The 19530-nt window shown below is 51.8% G+C and overlaps 1 protein-coding gene across 3 annotated transcripts in view; it reads left to right on the top strand.

Moving 5' to 3' along the window:
* The window catches only part of Top1mt (DNA topoisomerase I mitochondrial), a 24446-nt gene extending 5902 nt beyond the window's left edge, over positions 1-18544 (top strand). For 2 of the 3 annotated variants that reach the window (XM_029548102.1, XM_029548101.1), the window contains 11 exons: positions 3731-3853; positions 4419-4606; positions 5092-5236; positions 5908-6051; positions 6253-6438; positions 7667-7735; positions 8381-8495; positions 10377-10504; positions 11059-11153; positions 16589-16735; positions 17217-18544. In XM_029548102.1, coding sequence (XP_029403962.1) covers positions 3731-3853; positions 4419-4606; positions 5092-5236; positions 5908-6051; positions 6253-6438; positions 7667-7735; positions 8381-8495; positions 10377-10504; positions 11059-11153; positions 16589-16735; positions 17217-17319 — 1443 coding nt within the window. In that variant the 3' untranslated portion in view covers positions 17320-18544. The remainder of the gene's footprint in view (positions 1-3730; positions 3854-4418; positions 4607-5091; positions 5237-5907; positions 6052-6252; positions 6439-7666; positions 7736-8380; positions 8496-10376; positions 10505-11058; positions 11154-16588; positions 16736-17216) is intronic. The other variant, XM_021216978.2, reaches the window with a different exon arrangement.
* The last annotated feature ends 986 nt before the right edge of the window (positions 18545-19530 follow it).

Below are 19530 nucleotides of genomic sequence, written 5' to 3'. Positions count from 1 at the left end.
CTTTGTAGACCAGGCTGGCCTTGAACTCAGCGATCTACCTGCCTCCGCCCCCTGAATGCTGGGATTAAAGGCATGCGCCCCCACCTCCTGGCTTGTTTCTTTCTTTTAATGAATATGATTGCATAAAAGAGACTTCCTCGTTGTGTGGCTTTGACCAAGAGCAAGCCCACATTTGAATTCTCCACTTCTCTCCCTATGTCTTCTGCCTGTCTGTAGTTTGTGGTATGTAACCTGTCTGTTGTGCCTGTGTCTGTCCCTTGACCAAGTACTTTGTTCTGTATTTATTGAACAGTCACAGACAAAACCCATTATTCTAGGTGGAGGGCATGTCAGAGTGTATAGCTTAAGGTTAAAGCTGTACATTATCTCGGGTTATAAAATCTGAAGGCAGTGTCAGGTATTCTTTTAAAGGCAGGTTAAACAAACAGACTGAGCACACAGTAAGGCAGCAGGTTAAGTACATAGACTTTAAAAAAAAAAAATGTGTATGGGTATTTTGCCTAGTGTGATGGATCCCCCGGAACTGGAGTTGCAGACAGCTGTAGGCTGCCATGTGGGTGCTGGGAATTGAACCCACGTCCCCTAGGGGAGCAGCCAGTGCTCTTACCCACTGAGCCGTCTCTCTAGCCATAGTTTTAAACTATGAGCTTTATTCCAGAGCATGTTATTAACTTGGTAGCACATTCTGACAAACGTTCAAACCTTCGAAGGCAAGAGAGATTTTCAGGGCTGGTGAGATGGCTCAGCGGGTAAGAGCACCTGACTGCTCTTCCGAAGGTCCTGAGTTCAAATCCCGGCAACCACATGGTGGCTCACAACCATCTGTAACGAGATCTGACTCCCTCTTCTGGAGTGTCTGAAGACAGCTACAGTGTACTTACATATAATAAAGCTTTTTTTTTTTTTTTTAAAAAAAAGAGATTTTCAGAAAATGACATTATCATGTATGCTTGTTTACCTGCATGTATGTACGTGCACCATGTGTGTGTCTGCTGTCTGAAGAGGCCAGATGAGGGCTTTGGATACCATGAAGCTGTAGGTACAGGCTTTTGTGAGCCACCTGCCATGGTGCGGGGCACTCAGGTCCTCTGCAGGAGCAGTGCCAGCAACACTCTTAGCTGCTGAAACACCTCTTTAGTCCTGTTTATTTATTGAGACAAGGGTGGCCTCTGACTTGTTACATAGCACAGACTGACCATAGCTTCCACCATCTTCCACTGCCTGCCAAATGCTAAGACTATATGCATGTACATCACATCTCTCTCCATATTACAGTTTCAAACAGAAATATGACTTGCCAAAATTTTGGCTTCGATTTTCATTTTTAAAAGATCTATTTTTATTTTATGCATATGTGTGTTTTGCCTGTGTGTGTGTGTGTGTGTGTGTGTGTGTGTGTGTGTGTATGTGTGTATGTGTGCCACATCCATGCCTGGTGCCTGGGGATTCTCTGGAATTGGAGTTATAGATGGTTTGTGAGCTATCTGTAGGTGCTGGGAATTGAACTTGGGTCCTCTGCAAGTGCAGCCAGTGTTCTTAACCAGTGAGCCATCCCGCCAGCCTCCATTGGGAGTTTGTACTCTGATGTGAAAGCTGGTGCTTTCTTGCTAATGGGTTGTGCCGTTGCTGTTATGTGTCTGGGAAGTCTTTGCCTCACCAACGATCACAAAGACATTTCTCCTTTGTGTTTTCCTAGGATATTCACAGTTGTTGGTTTTATGCTTAGCATGTGCGTGCATTTAGGTGTAGCATCGGAGGGGACTTACAGCTTGTGGTTTAAGCTGAAGCTGAGTTGTTATTCTTATGCATGGATTCCTGGCTATCCAACACCAGGGGTGGGGACAGTATGGTCTGTCCCCCATGCAAGACTCTGTCCCCTGATCCTGTCTCTCACTGTGACTCTCACCAACTGCTGCCTTGAAAAGCATCCAGGGACATGGGTGGAGCCAGCCAGTGTGCATTTCCTTCCCGTCTGGCGTTTCTTAGTTATTAATACAGAGGGGACAGGTGGGCTGTTCTGTTCTCAGTGTCTCCAAGCAGGCAGGGATGGGGCCCAATCCAGAGGATGGCCCATAGACTGCAGCTCTGGCTGTGCAGGCTCGGTCCTGTCTCCAGATGCCCTCCTCTGAGCTCTGCTGTGCAAGAAAGAGGAGTCCCTGTATTGGTCCCCATATGTCCTCACGCCCATTGCAGGTGACTGGGAGCAAGGACCTGTGGCAAGGAAATGGAGGTAGAAGGCCAGTTGCCAAGCTCCCCCCCACACCCCCACACTTTCTGTGTCTGCATCCATGTCTTTTCACACTTTGATTTTTGCACAGTCATGACCAGCGTGCAAACAATATGTTTCTCCCCCTTAACATTTTACTGTGGGTTTTTTTTCCATATTGCAATGGAATCATCAAATTCTGTTCTACTGTGATTTCAACCATTCTCTCCAAAACTCATCCCTGGGGTGTAATGACTTTTGCATCAGTAGTTAGAGGTGGTACTGGGGCGGGGGTAGAGAGATGGCTCAGTGTATAGCTTCCCGGAGTTAAGATCCTAGCGCCCACCTGTAACTCCAGCTCCAGGGGGTCTGATGTTTCTGGATTCTGCAGGCACGTGTGTGTACGTGCACACACACCGTGTACGTGCACACCCACCCACCTCCTAACCCCATTCAAAATAAGAATAAATCTTCATAAACCATGTGGAGCCTCCTGGAGGTATCCAGGCCCTGGCGGATCCTGCCTGTCAGGAGGGGCTCCTGCCTTGAGTTTGTGGGAGGGGATCAGTGTCTCCTCCCTCTGTGGAAGCAGAGAAATGACCCTTTGCAGAGATCAAGTGAAATGCTGCCCTCTAGCTTCCAGGAGTGAGAAATGACGCAACCTCGGGTTATTTTGTTGGAGAAGTATTTATAGGCTTCTAATTTAATTTTTAGCATTTTAGCATTAGTGAATTTGCTGTAGTCTATCCAGTGCCTTATCGCTTTCTTCTTTAATTGTCCCTGGAGTGCAATCGTCATCAGACCAACGTGGATAAATTGCATAGGACGGGATCCCGAATCGGAGCTAGTGGGTCAGGGATTTTTTACCGCTTTCCTTACTGAACCATTAAATTACATTTAGGAAGAGGTATCCTTGGCTCTTCCGCACCACCACCCTCTGGGTTCACACTAGTAGAGTCCATTACTGTTGGCTGGAGACGGGCTGTTGCGGTTCTGTTACTGGGAGCCTGCCTGGGGCCGGCCGCTCTGTCAGCAGACTCTTTGGCCTCTGATGGTTTGGGGCAATGGGAGGCCTTGCCTTGGGGAAGGATGTGGATTCAGGGCCTCGGCCTCACTTGGGGATTTATTTCATTTGGTCATTTTCTGACGGAGTAAGGCTCAAGGTGTGAGTCAGGGCCACAAGCCTGAAGCTGAGACGACACATGCTCTCCTCTCAGCTGTCCCTGTTCATCCTGGGTCCACCTTGTCATCCATTCATGCTTTCCCATGTGGCCAGGAGAGAGAGCTGTTTCCAGCTGAGGCCACATGGCTTATTCCCAGGGCTCCTCCACTATATACCTGGACCTCCGGTACATTGGTTGTTGGAGGCCGAGGGTCTAGTGGAATGGCCTTAGCCCTCTTGGCAGAGTGCAGTCAGTCCCGTGTTTGTGGTATGTCACGATGATCCTGTGCAGTGGCCCCCAAGCGTGGGCTCCCCATGCCGTGGGGGCGGACACTGAGCATGTGTTGCTGGTTTTGGTACAGGAGATGACAGCTGAGGAGAGGAAGCTCATCACACACCTTGACAAATGCGACTTCACGGAGATCCATAAGCACTTCATGGAAAGAGCTGAGGCCCGCAGGACCCTGCCCAGGGAGCAGAAGCAGGTTGGCCGCGGGTTCTGGGAAACTTGGAGGTAGCTGGTGGGTGCAAGCTGCAGGGCGCCCCTCATAGAGCCTTCCTCCCCAAGTGACCTTAGGAGGCGGGCCGGGTTCTGGGTGCTGACACGGCAGGCGCTGAGTGATTTCAAGTACCCTCCCCCCAAAGTGTGTCTGGGATATAATTCCATTTTCCCGGGGCACCCTTGAAAGTACCATTTGAAAGGTAAGGAGTGGCAGAGAACCCAAGGGCAGGAATGTGGGGGTGATCTGGCTCTACTGTGCATCTTCCCACATCTCCCCTCTACTTAATAGGAGTCTGCCACATAGTTTCTTCTCAATTGACTAGTTCTTGGCCATCTCTTGCAGGGGGTTTGAGGCGATTCCAGAACCTGCCTCATTTCCTCCTGCCTTGAAGGCTACCTTACATGGCAAGGGGAGCCCTGGGCTGTGCGCTCCCCACACCTGCTGGAAAGCCAGGGGCTTGAGGCCTCCAGCGGCAGCAGGAGGGACCCGCGGCCAGCACAGGAACTTGGCTGTTCACTTTAGCTTCTTCTCTCCTGTTTTGACTCAGAAGCTAAAAGAAGAGGCCGAGAAACTTCAGCAGGAGTTTGGCTACTGCGTTTTAGATGGCCACAGAGAAAAAATAGGCAATTTCAAGACGGAACCACCCGGCTTGTTCCGAGGCCGGGGTGATCATCCCAAGATGGGGATGTTGAAGAGGAGGGTCATGCCAGAGGATGTGGTCATTAACTGCAGCAGGTATGTGGAAGTCAGCCTGCCAGGCTCTCATGGGTGAGCATTGGACCCTGGCTGGGTCTAGCCCAGGCTGCCCTACTGGGGTGACTTTTGTCCTTAGCTCTTTTGGGGTGGGACCCTTCCCTGGATAGGTACCCAAAGACACTAGGCTCTGTTTCCATGTCTCTCGGGTCTTGTCAGAGCTCTGGTCAGTTGGGCTGGTACCTCTCCTCTCGGGAGAACCCCTTGTCTTGCTCAGCAGGGCTGAGGTTCCCCTTCTGGGAGGTGTCCTCTACATTTCCAGCAATTGGCTTTCTGAATGCTGGCATGTCGGGTGTGGGCTTTGCTGTCTGCTGCTGTGCTGCTGTTACCTCTGGTCCGTCCTGTGTCACCTCCCTGCTTCAGTGACCCTGGGTGACGACAGCTGTGCAGCAGCCACCCGGTGTGTGAGCTGAGGCTGCAGAGTTCTCCGTATAGAGTGTGCTGAAACTCCCCCTGTTTTACCGCAGGGATTCCAAGATCCCTGAGCCCCCAGCCGGTCACCAGTGGAAAGAGGTACGCTCGGATAACACGGTCATGTGGCTGGCTGCCTGGATGGAGAACGTCCAGAACTCCTTCAAGTACGTCATACTGAACCCCAGCTCCAAGCCGAAGGTGAGAGCGGGACCTTCCAGGGAAGCCCTGCGCCCCAGAGAGCAGGTGTCAGGCCCTCCTCTCTGTGCTGTTCCAGGGTGGCAGGCATGGGAGACTCCTCAGCCTTTCAGTTCAACCTTCAGAGATTAGCCAGGATCAGCCAGCCAGAGTTGAGAGCAGCTGGGCCCAGTGGCTGCAGTCTAACAGGAATCTAAGTGGGGTTCATAGTCAATGTGATGGTTTGAATATGCTTGGCCCAGGGAGTGGCACTATTAGATGGTGTGGCCCTGTTGGAGTAGGTGTATCACTGGGGGTGTGGGCTTTATGACCCCCATCCTAGCTGCCTGGAATCCAGTAATTCTGCCAGCAGCCTTCAGATGAAGATGTAGAACTCTCTGCTCCTCCTGCACCATGCCTCCTTGGATGCTGCCATGTTCCCACCTTGATGATAATTGACTCAACCTCTGAACCTGTAAGCCAGCCCCAATTAAATGTTGTCCTTATAAGCATTGGCTTGGTAATGTTTTCTGTTCACAGCAGTTAAAACCCTAACTAGGACAGTCACTTCACATTTTTCTGAGGCCAGGCTCTGCTGCCCCCATCCCTCATCCAGTTAAACCTGCCTGGATGCCTGAGGTGGGGAGATGTCACCTGCTCCGCACTTCGGAGGAACATTTGCTGTCTTTACTTAGGGGGAGATGGATTGGCAGAAGTATGAGTTAGCACGACGCTTGAAGGGGGTTGTGGGCAAGATCCGTGCCCAGTACCAGGCTGACTGGAAGTCGCCAGAAACGAAGAAGAGACAGCTGGCTGTGGCCCTTTATTTTATTGATAAGGTATAGCATGGGACCTTGAGAGTGGGGGCAGCCAGGACAATGGTGGTTTCTCCCTGGAGCTGGAGCCTCCATCAGATAGATATGTGTGTGATTGTGTGATTTTGTGATTATGTGTGTGTGTGCCACTGAGTATATATGAGTTCTGTGAGTGTGCTCCTAGGCCACAGACCACAGCCATGACCAGTGTCTACCCTGATCTAGCTGGCGCTGCGGACAGGCAATGAGAAGGAAGAGGGCGAGACGGCTGACACTGTGGGCTGCTGCTCGCTCCGTGTGGAGCACGTCCGACTGCACGTGCCCGCAGGTGGCCAGGAGCACGTTGTAGAGCTGGACTTCTTGGGGAAGGATTCCATCCGCTATAAGAACCACGTGACGGTGGAGAAGCTCGTAAGTGCCCTGCCTCAGGGACCATGTTCACAGTGGGGTCTCTGTCAGAGCATAACAGAGCCACAGAGATATGCGGTGGCCTGGTGCACCTCTCTGTGTCTCCTGTGGCTGTGTGAGGAGGCATGACAGCCAGGGACTTACACACACACACAGGCATGACAGTCAGGGACTTATACACACACACACACACACACACACACACACACACACACACACAGAGGCATGACAGCCAAAACTTAAACACACACACACAGAGGCATGACAGCCAGGGCTTAAACACACACACACACACACACACACACACACACACCTATTATAAATGTTTTTGGTTTAGGAGGCATGAAGTCCAGGGTGTGGGTGCTGATTCCTCAGAACATGGGAAGAATCCATTTCTTGCCCATCCCTGCTTCCACTGGTTCCACGCATGCCCTGGCTTGGCCTCCCCCTAGTGAGACCTCTTCCCTGCTGGCCTGGCTTGTGTCCCATGAGACCTGATGCAGCTGCTCCTTACGCTCTGCCTCCGCTGAACACAGCTGCTTCCATGCCCGCCGCCGTTGTCTTACACAGTGCCATCCTGAGGCCGCTGTGCTCTGCGTGACCCCATCTGGACAGCTCCACCTGTGTGTGGCTGCTCTGTTTCTACAGAAGGTCGCATGATAAGGTTCCAAAGGGGATGTGATGCCACCTTGGCACCCTTGGCAGGATGGGCAAGCTAAAACCAAGGAGAGGCTATCTGTAGAAGTGGGCCTGGCCAGGAGGAACTTCAGGCCTTCTCCTGAAAGTGAGCAGCAGAGAGAGATGAGGCACTGTGATGTTAGGTGTGTCCGATTTAGTTACTAATACAGCGCCCTGGGTCACCTGGGTGGACGTCAGTGTTGCTGGTAGAAGAGGGAGCCAGGAGTCTGCGGCCTGCTAGTGTCACTGAGCGGCTCTGTAGAGGCACAAACGGCCAGTTTCAGCTTTCACCACATGGTCATGGATGAGTTAGCAGTGAGTGACCACGAGCAGGATAGTGTTGGGAGGCATAAAGACACAGGTTCCAAAGGGTAGGCCTGGCACTGTGCTGGCACAACCTCTTCCCAGGACCTGGTGTATGTACCTCTCTGTAGCCCTCTGTTGATGTGCACGATGTGATCTTTCCTGTCCCATGAGGCATCCTTCCTGCTCAGCTCGAGTCTTCTCCAGGGGGTCTCCGTGTGGCTGCGAGTTTTGCTCTTCTCCATGGCAGGTGTTCCAGAACCTTCAGCACTTCATAGAAGACAAGGACCCTAGGGACGACCTCTTTGATGCACTGACTGTAAGCATGCATGTAGTTTTCAAAGCAGTGATGGGGTCTTAAGGTTTCTATGGCTGTGAAGAGACACTATGGCCACAGCAACGGGCAACATTTAACTGAGCCTGGCTTATAGTTGAGAGGTTTGTTTTGTTTGTTATCATCCTGGTGGGAAACATGGCAGCGTGCAGGCAGACAGTGCTGGAGAAGGAGCGGAACGTTCTGGATCTGGATCCATTGGTGGCAGGAAGTGAACAGTGAGCCACTGAGCCTAGACTTGAACTTCTGAGACCTCAAAGCCCACTCTCTAGTGACTCACTTCCTCCAACAAGGCCATGCCCACTCCAGCAAGGCCATGCCTACTCCAAGGCCACGCCCACTCCAGCAAGGCCACGCCCTCTCCAGCAAGGCCACGCCTTCTCCAAGGCCATACCTCCTAAATATGCCACTCCCTGTGGGCCTATGGGGGCCATTTTTATTCCCACCACCACAGATGGGCACTAGAGGGCCTGGAAAGGAGTAGGGGGTCTAGTTTAGCTTGTCTTTGTCCCCAGTGTGTTCTCTGTTCTGACCCAGCAGCTAAAGCAGCTTTCCTTACCCTCTTCCGGAAGCCGAGGCTAGCCCATGCAACTCGTGTCCCCATGAATCCTTTCTTCTCTCCGTACCCAGCCTTCCAGCCTGAACAAGCACTTGCAGGACTTGATGGAAGGGCTGACGGCCAAGGTGTTCCGGACCTACAATGCCTCCGTCACTCTGCAGGAGCAGCTGCGGGTGCTGACCCGTGGTGAGTAGTAGGTCTTTGTCCCTGAGGGCTAGCTAGATTGTCCCCCACGGGAGCTGCCCAAAGGCTGCACCTTGGCGCGCCCTAGGCATGAGCCGAGATAGGACTGGATACAGCAGCCTATTGGTGGAAGGATGCTTGAGGTCAATCCCAGAGTGGGGGTGGCTTCACTCGCCCCCCAGCAGGGAGGTGTCCTGCTTCCTGCTCCACCCCTTGTAGCTGCTATCCCTGGTCTACAGTCTGTCCTTCCCCTTCCTCCTTTAGGTAGGGCCTTGCTTCTCTTCCTCCGTCACTTTGGAGGTTCCTAACAGACCTCTGCGCCCCCACACTCCTGACCTCTTCTGTACCCCCAAATCCTCTCGACTTTAGGTTCCATTCCTTTATTGCCATCCAGGGATGTTGGTCTCCCTCTGCATCTGCTCCTTTGCTTCTCAGAGCCCAGAAAGGCATGAAGGCCAATGCCCACCACCTATGCCCACACTGCTCCCTAAGCAGGGTTTCCTCGAGGAGATACTACTGCCCATGGGCTCAGGAACTCTCTGGTCAGGGCAGGGTGAAGACTCAGTGTTATTAAGTGCTAAATCTGGGTGTCTTAGTCAGGGTTTCTATTCCCGCACAAACATCATGACCAAGAAGCAGTTGGGGAGGAAAGGGTTTATTCAGCCTACACTTTCCACATTACTGTTGATCACCAAAGGAGGTCAGGACTGGAACTCAAGCAGGTCAGGAAGCAGGAGCTGATGCAGAGGCTATGGAGGGATGTTCCTTACTGGCTTGCTTCCCCTGTCTTGCTCAGCCTGCTCTCTTATAGAACCCAAGACTACCAGCCCAGAGATGGTACCACCGACAAGGGGCCCTCCCTACTTGATCACTAATTGAGAAAATGCCTTACAGCTGGATCTCATGGAGGCATTTCCCCAACTGAAGCTCCTTTCTCTGTGATCACTCCAGCTTGTGTCTAGATGACACAAAACTAGCCAGTACACCGGACTATTCCTCTACCAAACCCAGTCAGCCAGCATGGCTGACTTGGAGCTAGTGAGCTGTGTGGCCCTGAAGACATCACTCATGCATCAAGGGCAGGAATGCAGGGAGGAACCCTTTTTAGAGGAACTTGCCATAGGAAGCCAGAAGCAGGGGCTACTAGTAGAGCATCCTTCAGGCCCAGCCCTGAAAACAAAACAAAATAAAACAAAACAAAAACAAACAAACAAAAAAAAAACACACAGGGTCCTATTTCCAAGTGTGGTTTTGTAAATCTTGTATGAATGGCCACCTAGCCTTAGAAGTCTTCAGGTGGGAGCTAGTCTATGCAGATGGGCGACTGGGGAACCTGAACCTGAACTTCAGTCTCTCAGGGATGTAGCTGGTGAGACCCTTGCTCAGTAAAGAATGCAGGGCCTCAGGGTTGATAATCATGAGTCCTTAAAAGGATCCTGGGCTAAACAAGCGCAGACAACACTGCCTTGCCTTTCCTTGGGCCTTAGAGCTTCCAGATTACCCTGTTCCAGAGGGAAATGGCTGCGTCTGGGATGGCTTTGGGGCTCCTGTCTCTGCCCCAATAGGACATAGTTCAGCTCCCACAAGAAAGTGAGGACTCTGTGCTACCATTACTATGGCTAAACCCAGTTGGCCCTGGCTTGTGGGGCATCTTAGGTCATTGACTTCTTCCTTGGGATTTTGTGTCCGAGAAGGGACATTTATAACATGTCCAGAGAGAGTCCTTTTAGAGCCAAGGATGTGGCCCAACGTACAACACTTGCTTAGCGTGCCAAGGCCCTGGCCTCCATTGCCAGTGCCACCAAAGAATAGGAGGGAGGGAGGGAGGGAGGGAGACTCGGAGCCGGTTACAGCAGAGTGACAGCTGTCCTTGTCTTTGCTCAGCGGAAGACAGCCTAACCTGCAAAATCTTAGCTTACAACCGGGCGAACCGGGCTGTGGCGGTCCTCTGTAACCATCAGAGAGCGGTTCCCAAGACCTTCGAGAAGTCCATGCAGACACTTCAAAAAAAGGTGGGTTGGTGCCTGCGGTGAGTGTCCCCCCCCCATACCGGCTACTTCCCTCCCTTCTTCTGTGGCATTTCATGGAGGGCAGGGATGTGGACTGGGTGTAGTGCTGTAGGAGGCTGGGGCCGGGGACTTGGAATCACACAGGGCCATGTCCTGGGCAGCCATGGGCAGAACCGGCTTCTGGCTCCCTCTCATTTCCCTGCTAGGACACAGCCTGTGTTCTAGTTTATGAAAGAGGTCGGAGCAGTGGGGATGCTGGATCAATCTGTGGCTGGCGCAGGTGGGCCCTAGAGGTCTCTTGTCTTCACTCTGCTCCTGGTCAGCCCCATGTGGCTTCATGGGGCCTTCTCCCAGGCTGCTGTGTCATCTGAGTTGTTTCAGAATGTAAGGCCGGGACACGGATAGCATAGTTCACCTAGCATTGTGAGGCTCTGAAGTCCATCTGCTATAACCTCCCCGCCCCTAAAGAATGTTGGGCCAATAGCTGTGGATGGAAATCCTCAGGACAAGCCTGAGTGGGGATGGAAGCAGCCGTGCAAGCGTTCGCTTCTTCACAGATTGAGACAAAGAAGGCACAGGTGGCAGAGGCACAGGTGGAGCTGCAGAAGGCGGAGACTGACCTGAGAATGAGAGGGGTCAGCAAGCCCAAAAGGTATGTGTGGGGTTGCTGCCCCGTAAGCCTTGACCCGGGGGCCCAGCCTGGGTCAGTCTGGGTGTGGTCAGCCTTGACCTTGAGATTCTCCTTCGCCACTGTTGGGATCTTTGAAAACTTCATTCCTCATACACAGAAGTAATATGATTACAGAGCCGTGTAAGGCATGGCCGTGGCCTCTGTTGCTGGCTGCACACGGCAGGGTCACCGCTTGCAGGGCTCCCAGGCTCCTACGGCTCTTCCTGGTTTTTGTTTTGAGCAGTTGGTGGAGCTAATTTTCCCAGCACACAGTTTACCCTTTCAAAGTGCCCAGTTCTGCTGGGCACAGTGACACCCTTTAAGCATTCAGGGAGACAGGCGGATCTTTGAGTTCAGATCCAGCCGTGTCTACGTAGTAGGTTGCAGGCCAGCCAAGACGACATAGACCCTGTCTCAGAAAAAAAAGATCAAAACCAAGCAAACAACAAAACAAAACAAGATACACAGTTCTGAGAGATCCTGTATCCATCAGCATCCCCTCCCATTCCCCCCCCCCCCAGCTTTGAGGCGCTCCGGTCTGCTTCACGGCTCCTCAGGCTTCTCTGCAGCTTGGCTGGGCTTGTGGGCATAGCTGCCTTGCCCCATGAGCCCACTGGGTCTTGTTTCTCTTCTGTCACTTCTGGCTGTGTTGTGCCTAACACTTTCTCTGGCTCCACAGTACTCTTCAGCTCATCTTGAATTTACTTTTATCTGGGGTCTGAGGGTTTAGCCTCACTCCTGTGACTACCAGATTCTCTGGCACCCGGCCCCTGTGTTGGAAATCGGTGGTGTGCAGGTGTGGGGTTCGTTGATGGCCTTTGGTTTTGTTCTGTTCATCGGTGTCCTGGGTCCGCCCCAGTCCATCCTGGTGGCTGAGTGTGGGGATCAGAAAGAATGAGACTGCCAACTTTTTTCTTTTCTTCTTTGAGACAAAGTCTCATCGTGTATCCCAGGCTGGTCTTGAACTCATGGTTCTGCCTTGCCCTCCTGAGGACCTGGATTATAGGCAAGTGCCACCGCTGTCTAACACCTAACTCTGTCTTTCTCTCTTAAGGACAGTTGTGGCTAGGTGTGAACACTTGAAATCCACCTCCCCCCCCCACACCGTGCACAGAGGAGTGGTGTTGTGCTTGCTGGTTATTTTGAAAGTGCCACACCATGTAGTACCAACTCTCAATACAATCTGTAAGCACCTGTAACCCCCGCCCTTGGGGTAGACCAGGAGGGGCAGGAATCTGGATCATTCTCAGCTACATAGCAAACTCAGGGCCATCCTGGGTTACATGAGAGCTTATGTTAAAAAAGAAAAACAATCAGTATAATTTAAACTAAGGCTTCCTTAGCCTCTCAGCAAACCTTTGTAGTTTTTCAAGGAAAAGCTACGTGTTGTGTTTCCATGCAGGTGTAAACAGGCTTTTTAGCTCATATTTGGATTGTTCATGGTCGCTTTTGTTAGGGGTTCCCAGTCTGCCTTGGGTCCAGTGATAACAGTTCTCAGGCTCTGTGCGTACTGCACTCATCGCTGAGGTTGGCCATGGCCGAGCAGAGTGGTCAGAGCACCTGGACTGTGTCCAAGATTCTGTGGGAACCCCTCTCTGAGGCTGCCATGGTACCTTGAGTTTGTCACTCAGTGCTGTCCCTTCTGCATTTCACAGCTGTCACCCACTGTCCTTTACTCCCCCCTTCCCCCCGACACACACGTTGATACAGGATCCACATTCACGTTCAGTAAACACAGCCCTGCAGATGTGCATTTTCCCATCCAGAGGCCACATCTGGACAGGAACGTTTACACAGATGGGGCTTTAAACTCACAGACAGGCTGTGTCCTGGGTAAGAGGGCTCATGTGCCCTGCCCAGGAGTTCTTCCTGCTCACTTAGGCGGTGGCCAGCCCCATTTGGAGCAGACTGTGTCTGACAGCCACACTGCCTCCCCAGGGACAGGCAGGATGTAATCAGGTTCTTCGTCAGAGGCTGCAAACCGCTTGTGCAGGAGGCTGACATCAGCATTGAGTCCTCCAGGGCTGAGTCCCATCTGGTGTGCCTTGTGCTGAGGCAGCAGTTACAGGATCCACGTGCGAGGAATGGACACAGGCTGCCATTCCTGATTTCCCGTGGTGGCCAGTGTTAGGCTCCCAGCCGGCAGGCAGCAGAGGCTCTCAGCTTAGGACTCCAGAGAAGTGCTCAGAGTTGGTAGAGCTGCCATGGCAGGCAATGCCAGGTTTAGGTCAGGACCAGGACCAACTGGGAGATCTGTGAACTCAGGACCCCAGAGAGGTGGCCTGGAGCTGAGTCCAGTCCTGAGCCTTTGCACCTCAACATGTTAGAATCAGAATTGACCTGCTCAGAAAAGGGATATCAGTCCAGAGTCCCCTGCCTTTGAGTGCCAGGTGGCCCAGCCCCAGAGCTCACTAGTAACCCAACTCTACCTCTGAGCCCTGGGCAGATCCTCCTCGAGTCTGTCTCCTCCCAAAGCTTCCAGGAGGCAAAACCATGGTCAGGAAGACTTTTCAAACCTTAACACTCAGGGTTTCAGTTCCAACGCTCCCACCAACTACAGAAGCATCTGTGGCTTTTAACACTGCCGCAGCCCCATCCCTGCCCCTTTTATGGCACTGAGCCCTCTGTACTCATGACGGTGAAGACTAAGTGTTACACAGTGCACCAGGTTCACTTGTGTGCCTAGAATGTAGAGTCTTTCATCTCTCCTTTTATTTGTTGTTTTTTTATTTTGGGCGAGGGTAGTAGGTGTTGAGATGAGGTCTCATTACATAGCTCTGGCTAGCCTGGAACTTGCTATGTAGTCCAGGCCAGCTTTGAACTCACAGAGATCTGATGCCTCTGCCTCCTGAGTGCTGAGGTGAAAGGTATGCGTCACCACACCCAGTTCTTCCCCGCCCCCAGGTGATCTTGACATCTTATCCTACCATTTTTTTCTAATTATATATTTATTTTTATGTGTATGGAAGATTTGCTTGCACGTGTGTATGTTTGTGTACAGAATGCCCAAGGAGACCAGCAGGGGGCGTCAGCTCCTCGGGGACTGGAGTCACAGATGGTTGTGAGCTGCCTTGTGTGGTCTGGGAATCAAGTCTGAGTCTCTGGAAGAGCATCCCAGTGCTCATCTGCCGAGAGGCACAGCGAGTGTTGCCCACCACGCCCCGTCCTTTCTTTTGCTATAGGACTTCTATTGTGTTTCAGAGTCACCGCTGTCGTATGGGGGGGAGCACATCTGGGTTTATGCCCAAGGGCGCAGCATATGCTGGGAGCTGAGCATGCAGCAAAGGAGGCAGGCTCAGTGAAGGGAAGATTTCACAAGGGAAGGAAACGCCTGAGTACTCAGGCTCCTTCCTGATTTGCTCCCTTTATTCTTGGCACCACAAATGGGACGGCACTCGAGGGACCACATACGCGAGACACCCGAGACACCCGTCTATCTGGAAACTTTCTGAGCCCTTTACCGTGAGCCAAGACCCAGACTTTAAGAAGGAAAGCCAGGCTCAGCATGATCTATGTTGTCCGTCTGTGCAACATATTGAGCCTAATGAGCAACAATAGCAGGAACCCTCGTGAAATACGAATTCCAGGCACCACCCATGGGCCAGCCTGTCCTGTGGGCTGTCCTGCAGGTAGCTAGCCAAGCCTAGCTCTGGTGACTTTCGCCAGCCTGGGTGATCACCTAACTTACGGCAGTGCAGCCGCTGGTGGTCTGTTGGCCTCCTTCCCTGCTCTCATAAATGGTTGCTTCTGCCACGGTGTGTGCAGGTGGATAGTCACCACCTATGCACGCGGGAGTTGCTCAGTTATTCCTGTCTGGCACCGGGGGCCTTACGCTTCATTTTCGCGTCTTGGCTAGACCTTCCAGAGCAGAGTTAACAGTCTGGGGGGGGGGAGGGGGTCACCGTGTCTTGCATCCAACCCGAGAGGCGGCATGATGGTCACTGTGTGCTTTCATGGATACTTCTCCCGGGGTTTGCAGGGTTGCGTGTGCACACGTGTGACCGTGATGGGTGCTGATGCTGTCAGGTGTCCTTTCTGAGATGACGGTGGGGTTTGTCCATCTGTTTCAGGTGTGTGCCCATGGCCGTGATCTCTGCCCTCTATCTCACTGCAGAATCTGGCTTCTGTTCCGTTGCAGCTTCTCTTCTGTTGCCAGAGGGAGTGATGCCTTTGTCGGGCTTGATCCCCTCCCCTGTTGGAGACCTGGCGTTGGTGGTTCTGTAGGCATTGGTGGGGTGCTCTGGAGGCGCCCTTACGGGGGCTTTGCTTAGGGAGGAGCTTTCAGTGATCAGTTTGGACTCCTCTTTACATCTATCTGTCCGGGTTTCATATTCCTTGTGTCCTGCTGTCCACGACACCCCCACTCCTTTGTGCTTCTGGAATGTCCTTGAACATTTCTGACCGCGTGACTGTGGTTCCCAAGGGCTGAAGTTTTCTCCTTTTGACAAGCTTCCCGAGGTGCGGAGCTCTGCCTTCTCACAGTGGTGTGCTGCAGATGTCAGTTAGACCAGGGGGCATTCAGTGAGGCGTGCAGCTGTCACAGCACGAATGTCCCATGTGTCGCCCGAAGTGCTCCGCGGGGCACGAGGCTCCTTCCTGCCTCCTTCCCTGCATACAGTGGCCCACGGGTCACACTTGGCCTCCTGGCCTTTCTGCTTGTGCTCTTGACAGCGACTCTGCCGTTGCTGGAGCGTGGCTGTCATTGAGCAGGTGGCTGCTGTGGCTCCTGCTGCCCAGTCTTTTGCAGCTCATTCCCACGCGTGTCCGCTCTTCCACATTTGTGTCTGCAGCACTGGTTCCTAGGGTTGGGATCAGAATACCACCTGGGGGTGGGATCAGTAGCAGGTTCCATGGGCGGGTAAGGAGAAGGGTGAAAGGGGGACCTCATTTTAAAATTTATTTTCTTTAATGAATTTTTTTTTGGATCTATTTATCATTTTATGTCTATGGGTCTTTTACCTGCTTGTATGTCTGTGCACCATGCATGTGCCTGGTGCCCGAGGAGGCCAAAAGAGGGCATCGAATTCTGAATTGCCATGTGGGTGCTAGACATTGAACTCAGGTTGTCTGGAAGAGCAGCCAGTGCTCTTAACTGCTGAGCTAACTCTCCAGCCCCATTAATTTCTTTAAGAAGACAGAAATAAGGCTGAACAGCTTCTCTAGTCACAGAGGCATCTGTTCCTGTGCCTTGCCCGCCCCCTTGTTGGCATCGCTCGGTTCCCTCCATCCGTGGAGCCAGCAGCCTCCCTGGGCGTGGTGTGGGTTGGCCTCGGCTTTGACCCCTCTGGACTTCTCTTGCTTTGTGCCTGGAGAAGGCTAACGAGGCCATTTGCAGGAGGGACGTGAAGGTGGGGCAGAGGAGGTGGTGACGCAGGTCTGCTCTCGGCAGCAGGCACAGGGATCCCCTCTTCCAACAGTTTCCTTCAGAAGCAGCGACGATTGTTAAAGCTGGAAGAACAGCTGGCCCGACTGTGCGTGCAGGCCACAGACAAGGAGGAGAATAAGCAGGTGGCCCTGGGCACTGCCAAGCTCAACTACCTGGACCCCAGGATCAGCATCGCCTGGTGTGTAGGCCTGAGGCCACTGAGCCTGTGTGTGACCCGAGGGCTCTAGGACGCCCCAGCACAGTCCCATAGGTGCCCTGTCCTGTACCTGGCCCTGTGCTAGGCACATCTTGTGACAGGGACCACCTAACTGGATGACTCTTAATGACTCTGTTCCTGAGTCTGAGTCCTCCTGTCTTTAGACCTCTTTCTTCTGAGTTTTGGGGTAGCTGGGGCTGCCAGTACCCTGCAAGCACTAAATCACATGAGTGCTTGGTTTGCCCACTGGGGTTGGGGGGCAGGTTGGGCCTTGCTCAGTGGCTACCTAGGCCATACTAGGGATGTCATGATACCCGGGGAGGGGATATAATTGGTGGAGGTGCCCTGGAGAGCAGGTCTGGGTGGCACTGGGTATCTTGGTCACCAGGATGTGCAGAGGCCACCACTGCTTTCCACACCTTGGCAGCAGGGCAGGACTCAGAACTGACGTTGTCACCTACAGGTGTAAGAGATTTGGGGTGCCTGTGGAGAAGATCTACAACAAGACCCAGAGAGAGAGGTTTGCCTGGGCCTTCAGCCAGGCAGGCGAAGACTTTGAATTCTAAGCAGCCTCTTTGCCACTGAAACTTCCCTTCTCACTGTGAAGCAGCATTGTGGTTTTCTAGAATAAAATGTTGGGGGAAGGTGTTTGTCCTTGTGACCTAGAACAAAAGGCCCCAACAACACTGACTGACCTTGGAAACACCCTGAGCGTGGCCTGAGTCTCCTACCAGCTGCTTCCAGCCCCCCTGAGTGAGGCTTCTGTTCAGGCAGAAGAGGGTGGGGGGGCTGGAGGCCAGGGCAGCAGGGACACATCACCATATACCTTAGCTTGACACAAGGTTACAGATGTTCTTAGCACAGTTCCCAGGGGTAATTTTCAGCCAAGCTTAAGATGGAATCCAGGACTCGAACATGGCAAGCACCTGTGTTACCACGGAACATACTTCCAGCCAAGCACACACGTTACCACGGAACATACCTCCAGCCATCTATAGCCTCTGATTCATGGCTTTCTGCCTCGGTTTAGCAGCCTTGTATTCTTCCAGGTCTCGTCCTGCTCCTTGAGTTTCTGTGTCCTCTGGGGTCACTGTCTTTTTGGGCACTGTTGCCTGGGCGTGCCTGCAGCTGGCTGGTGCTTTGCTCCAGTGCCCTGCCTGGAGTTCTGTACCCCACTGCACGAATTCAAGTGAAGTTCTGGCTTCCCATGCAAGCCCCATGACAAGCCCAGAGGACTCCGGGGAAGTGTAGGTGTTGGTGCCCCTCCACGCCTAGGGTGCTCTCACAATGGCTGGTATGTGCCAGGGCTCAGCCAGCAGGATCCAGTTCTTCCACATCCCTCCCCTCCCCCATGTCAGGCCTTACTGTGCTTAGACAGTAAGAGAAAGGAACTATGGGATACAGGAGGTGAAGGAGAATGTTCTTTGATGGATGTGGCAGCCCCCGCCTGTAGGCTGCTCAAGAGGCTGAGGTGGAGAATTACCTGAGTCCAGAAACAGGCCAGAGACAGCTTAATGAGACCTCAGCTTCAAAAAAGGAAGGACAGAAGGAAGGAAGGAGGGACGGACAGACGGAAGGACGGACAGACGGAAGGAAGGAGGAAGGAAGTCTAGAGTGGGAAAAATGAAGTGACTAGGAAGCTGTGTTTAGGGGCTCCTTTCAGTCCCTCAGCACTCCTGGTTTTTGAGAATGGTTTCTGCTACTCAGGCTCACTTCAAACTCCTGAGCTTCAGTACAACTATCTGTAATAAGATCTGACGCCCTCTTCTGTTGTGTCTGAAGACAGCTATAGTGTACTCACATAAATAAATCTAAAAAAAAAAATTTATAATAATTTAACAGCTTCTACAAGATTTTATATGGTTTTATCCTTGTTAAGTTTTAGCCTTACAATTTTAAACTGAAGATTTAGCTGAAAATCCTTTAAAATCAAAATAAAACTTTAAACCGTAAATACAGACCACAGAGAAATTGGGAGTCTCTCTCTCTCTCTCTCTCTCTCTCTCTCTCTCTCTCTCTCTCTCTTCCTTCTGTCCTTTCTTTCTTTCTTTTTTCTTCTTTCATTCATCTTTTTATGTCACAGTTTTTTGTATGATTCAATTTATCCAAATATTAGCTTAACAAAGTTACTAAAGACCAGGAGGATAGACATGTATCTCTAAGTTTCTCTTAAAAGTAGACATTTATAACCTTAAAAAGTTGAAAGTCTTAATCATTAAGGAATTTTTGGTTTGGAATTTTACATGTCCTCCCCCCTCATCCACACCCCCCATCCCTGCTCCAAAGGTCTTACAGATCCTGAGAGAAGGTTTACAGCTTACCAAGAGCTCTGAATAGCCATCACCATGAATGCAGAACTTTTTTCTTTCTTTCTTTTTTGCCAACAAGAACTAAGAAAAGGGGAAGAAGTCAGAGCTAGATATCTGTAATTACATTTACCTGGCCTAATTGTTACATAGTTTTTTTTTTTAATGAAAAAATTTAAATAACACGAGACATACAGTAACAAATAAATACACCATTTGTTGTAAGAAGTTTTTCTTTAAGGGGTGTTGGACAACATTTGAAGCCTGTACCCAGTGTATAACAGCTTTCCAGTTGCTGCATAGGTGGGCTCTCTCTTTATTCTTAGTTGTTAGCCTGCACACCCTAGTTTTCCCAACAAACCTTGAGGCCTCATGCAATTTAGGGGCTAATGGCATACAACTAGCTGGGCAGAACGACTGAGGAGTGAGGATAAAATGACTTTGTCTACCTCTGCCTTTTGGAAGGAATTT

The sequence above is a fragment of the Mus pahari genome, chromosome 17 (genome assembly GCF_900095145.1).
Source record: "Mus pahari chromosome 17, PAHARI_EIJ_v1.1, whole genome shotgun sequence".
In the NCBI taxonomy this organism is placed as follows: Eukaryota; Metazoa; Chordata; class Mammalia; order Rodentia; family Muridae; genus Mus; species Mus pahari.
This window is presented reverse-complemented; position numbering and strand designations above follow the sequence as displayed.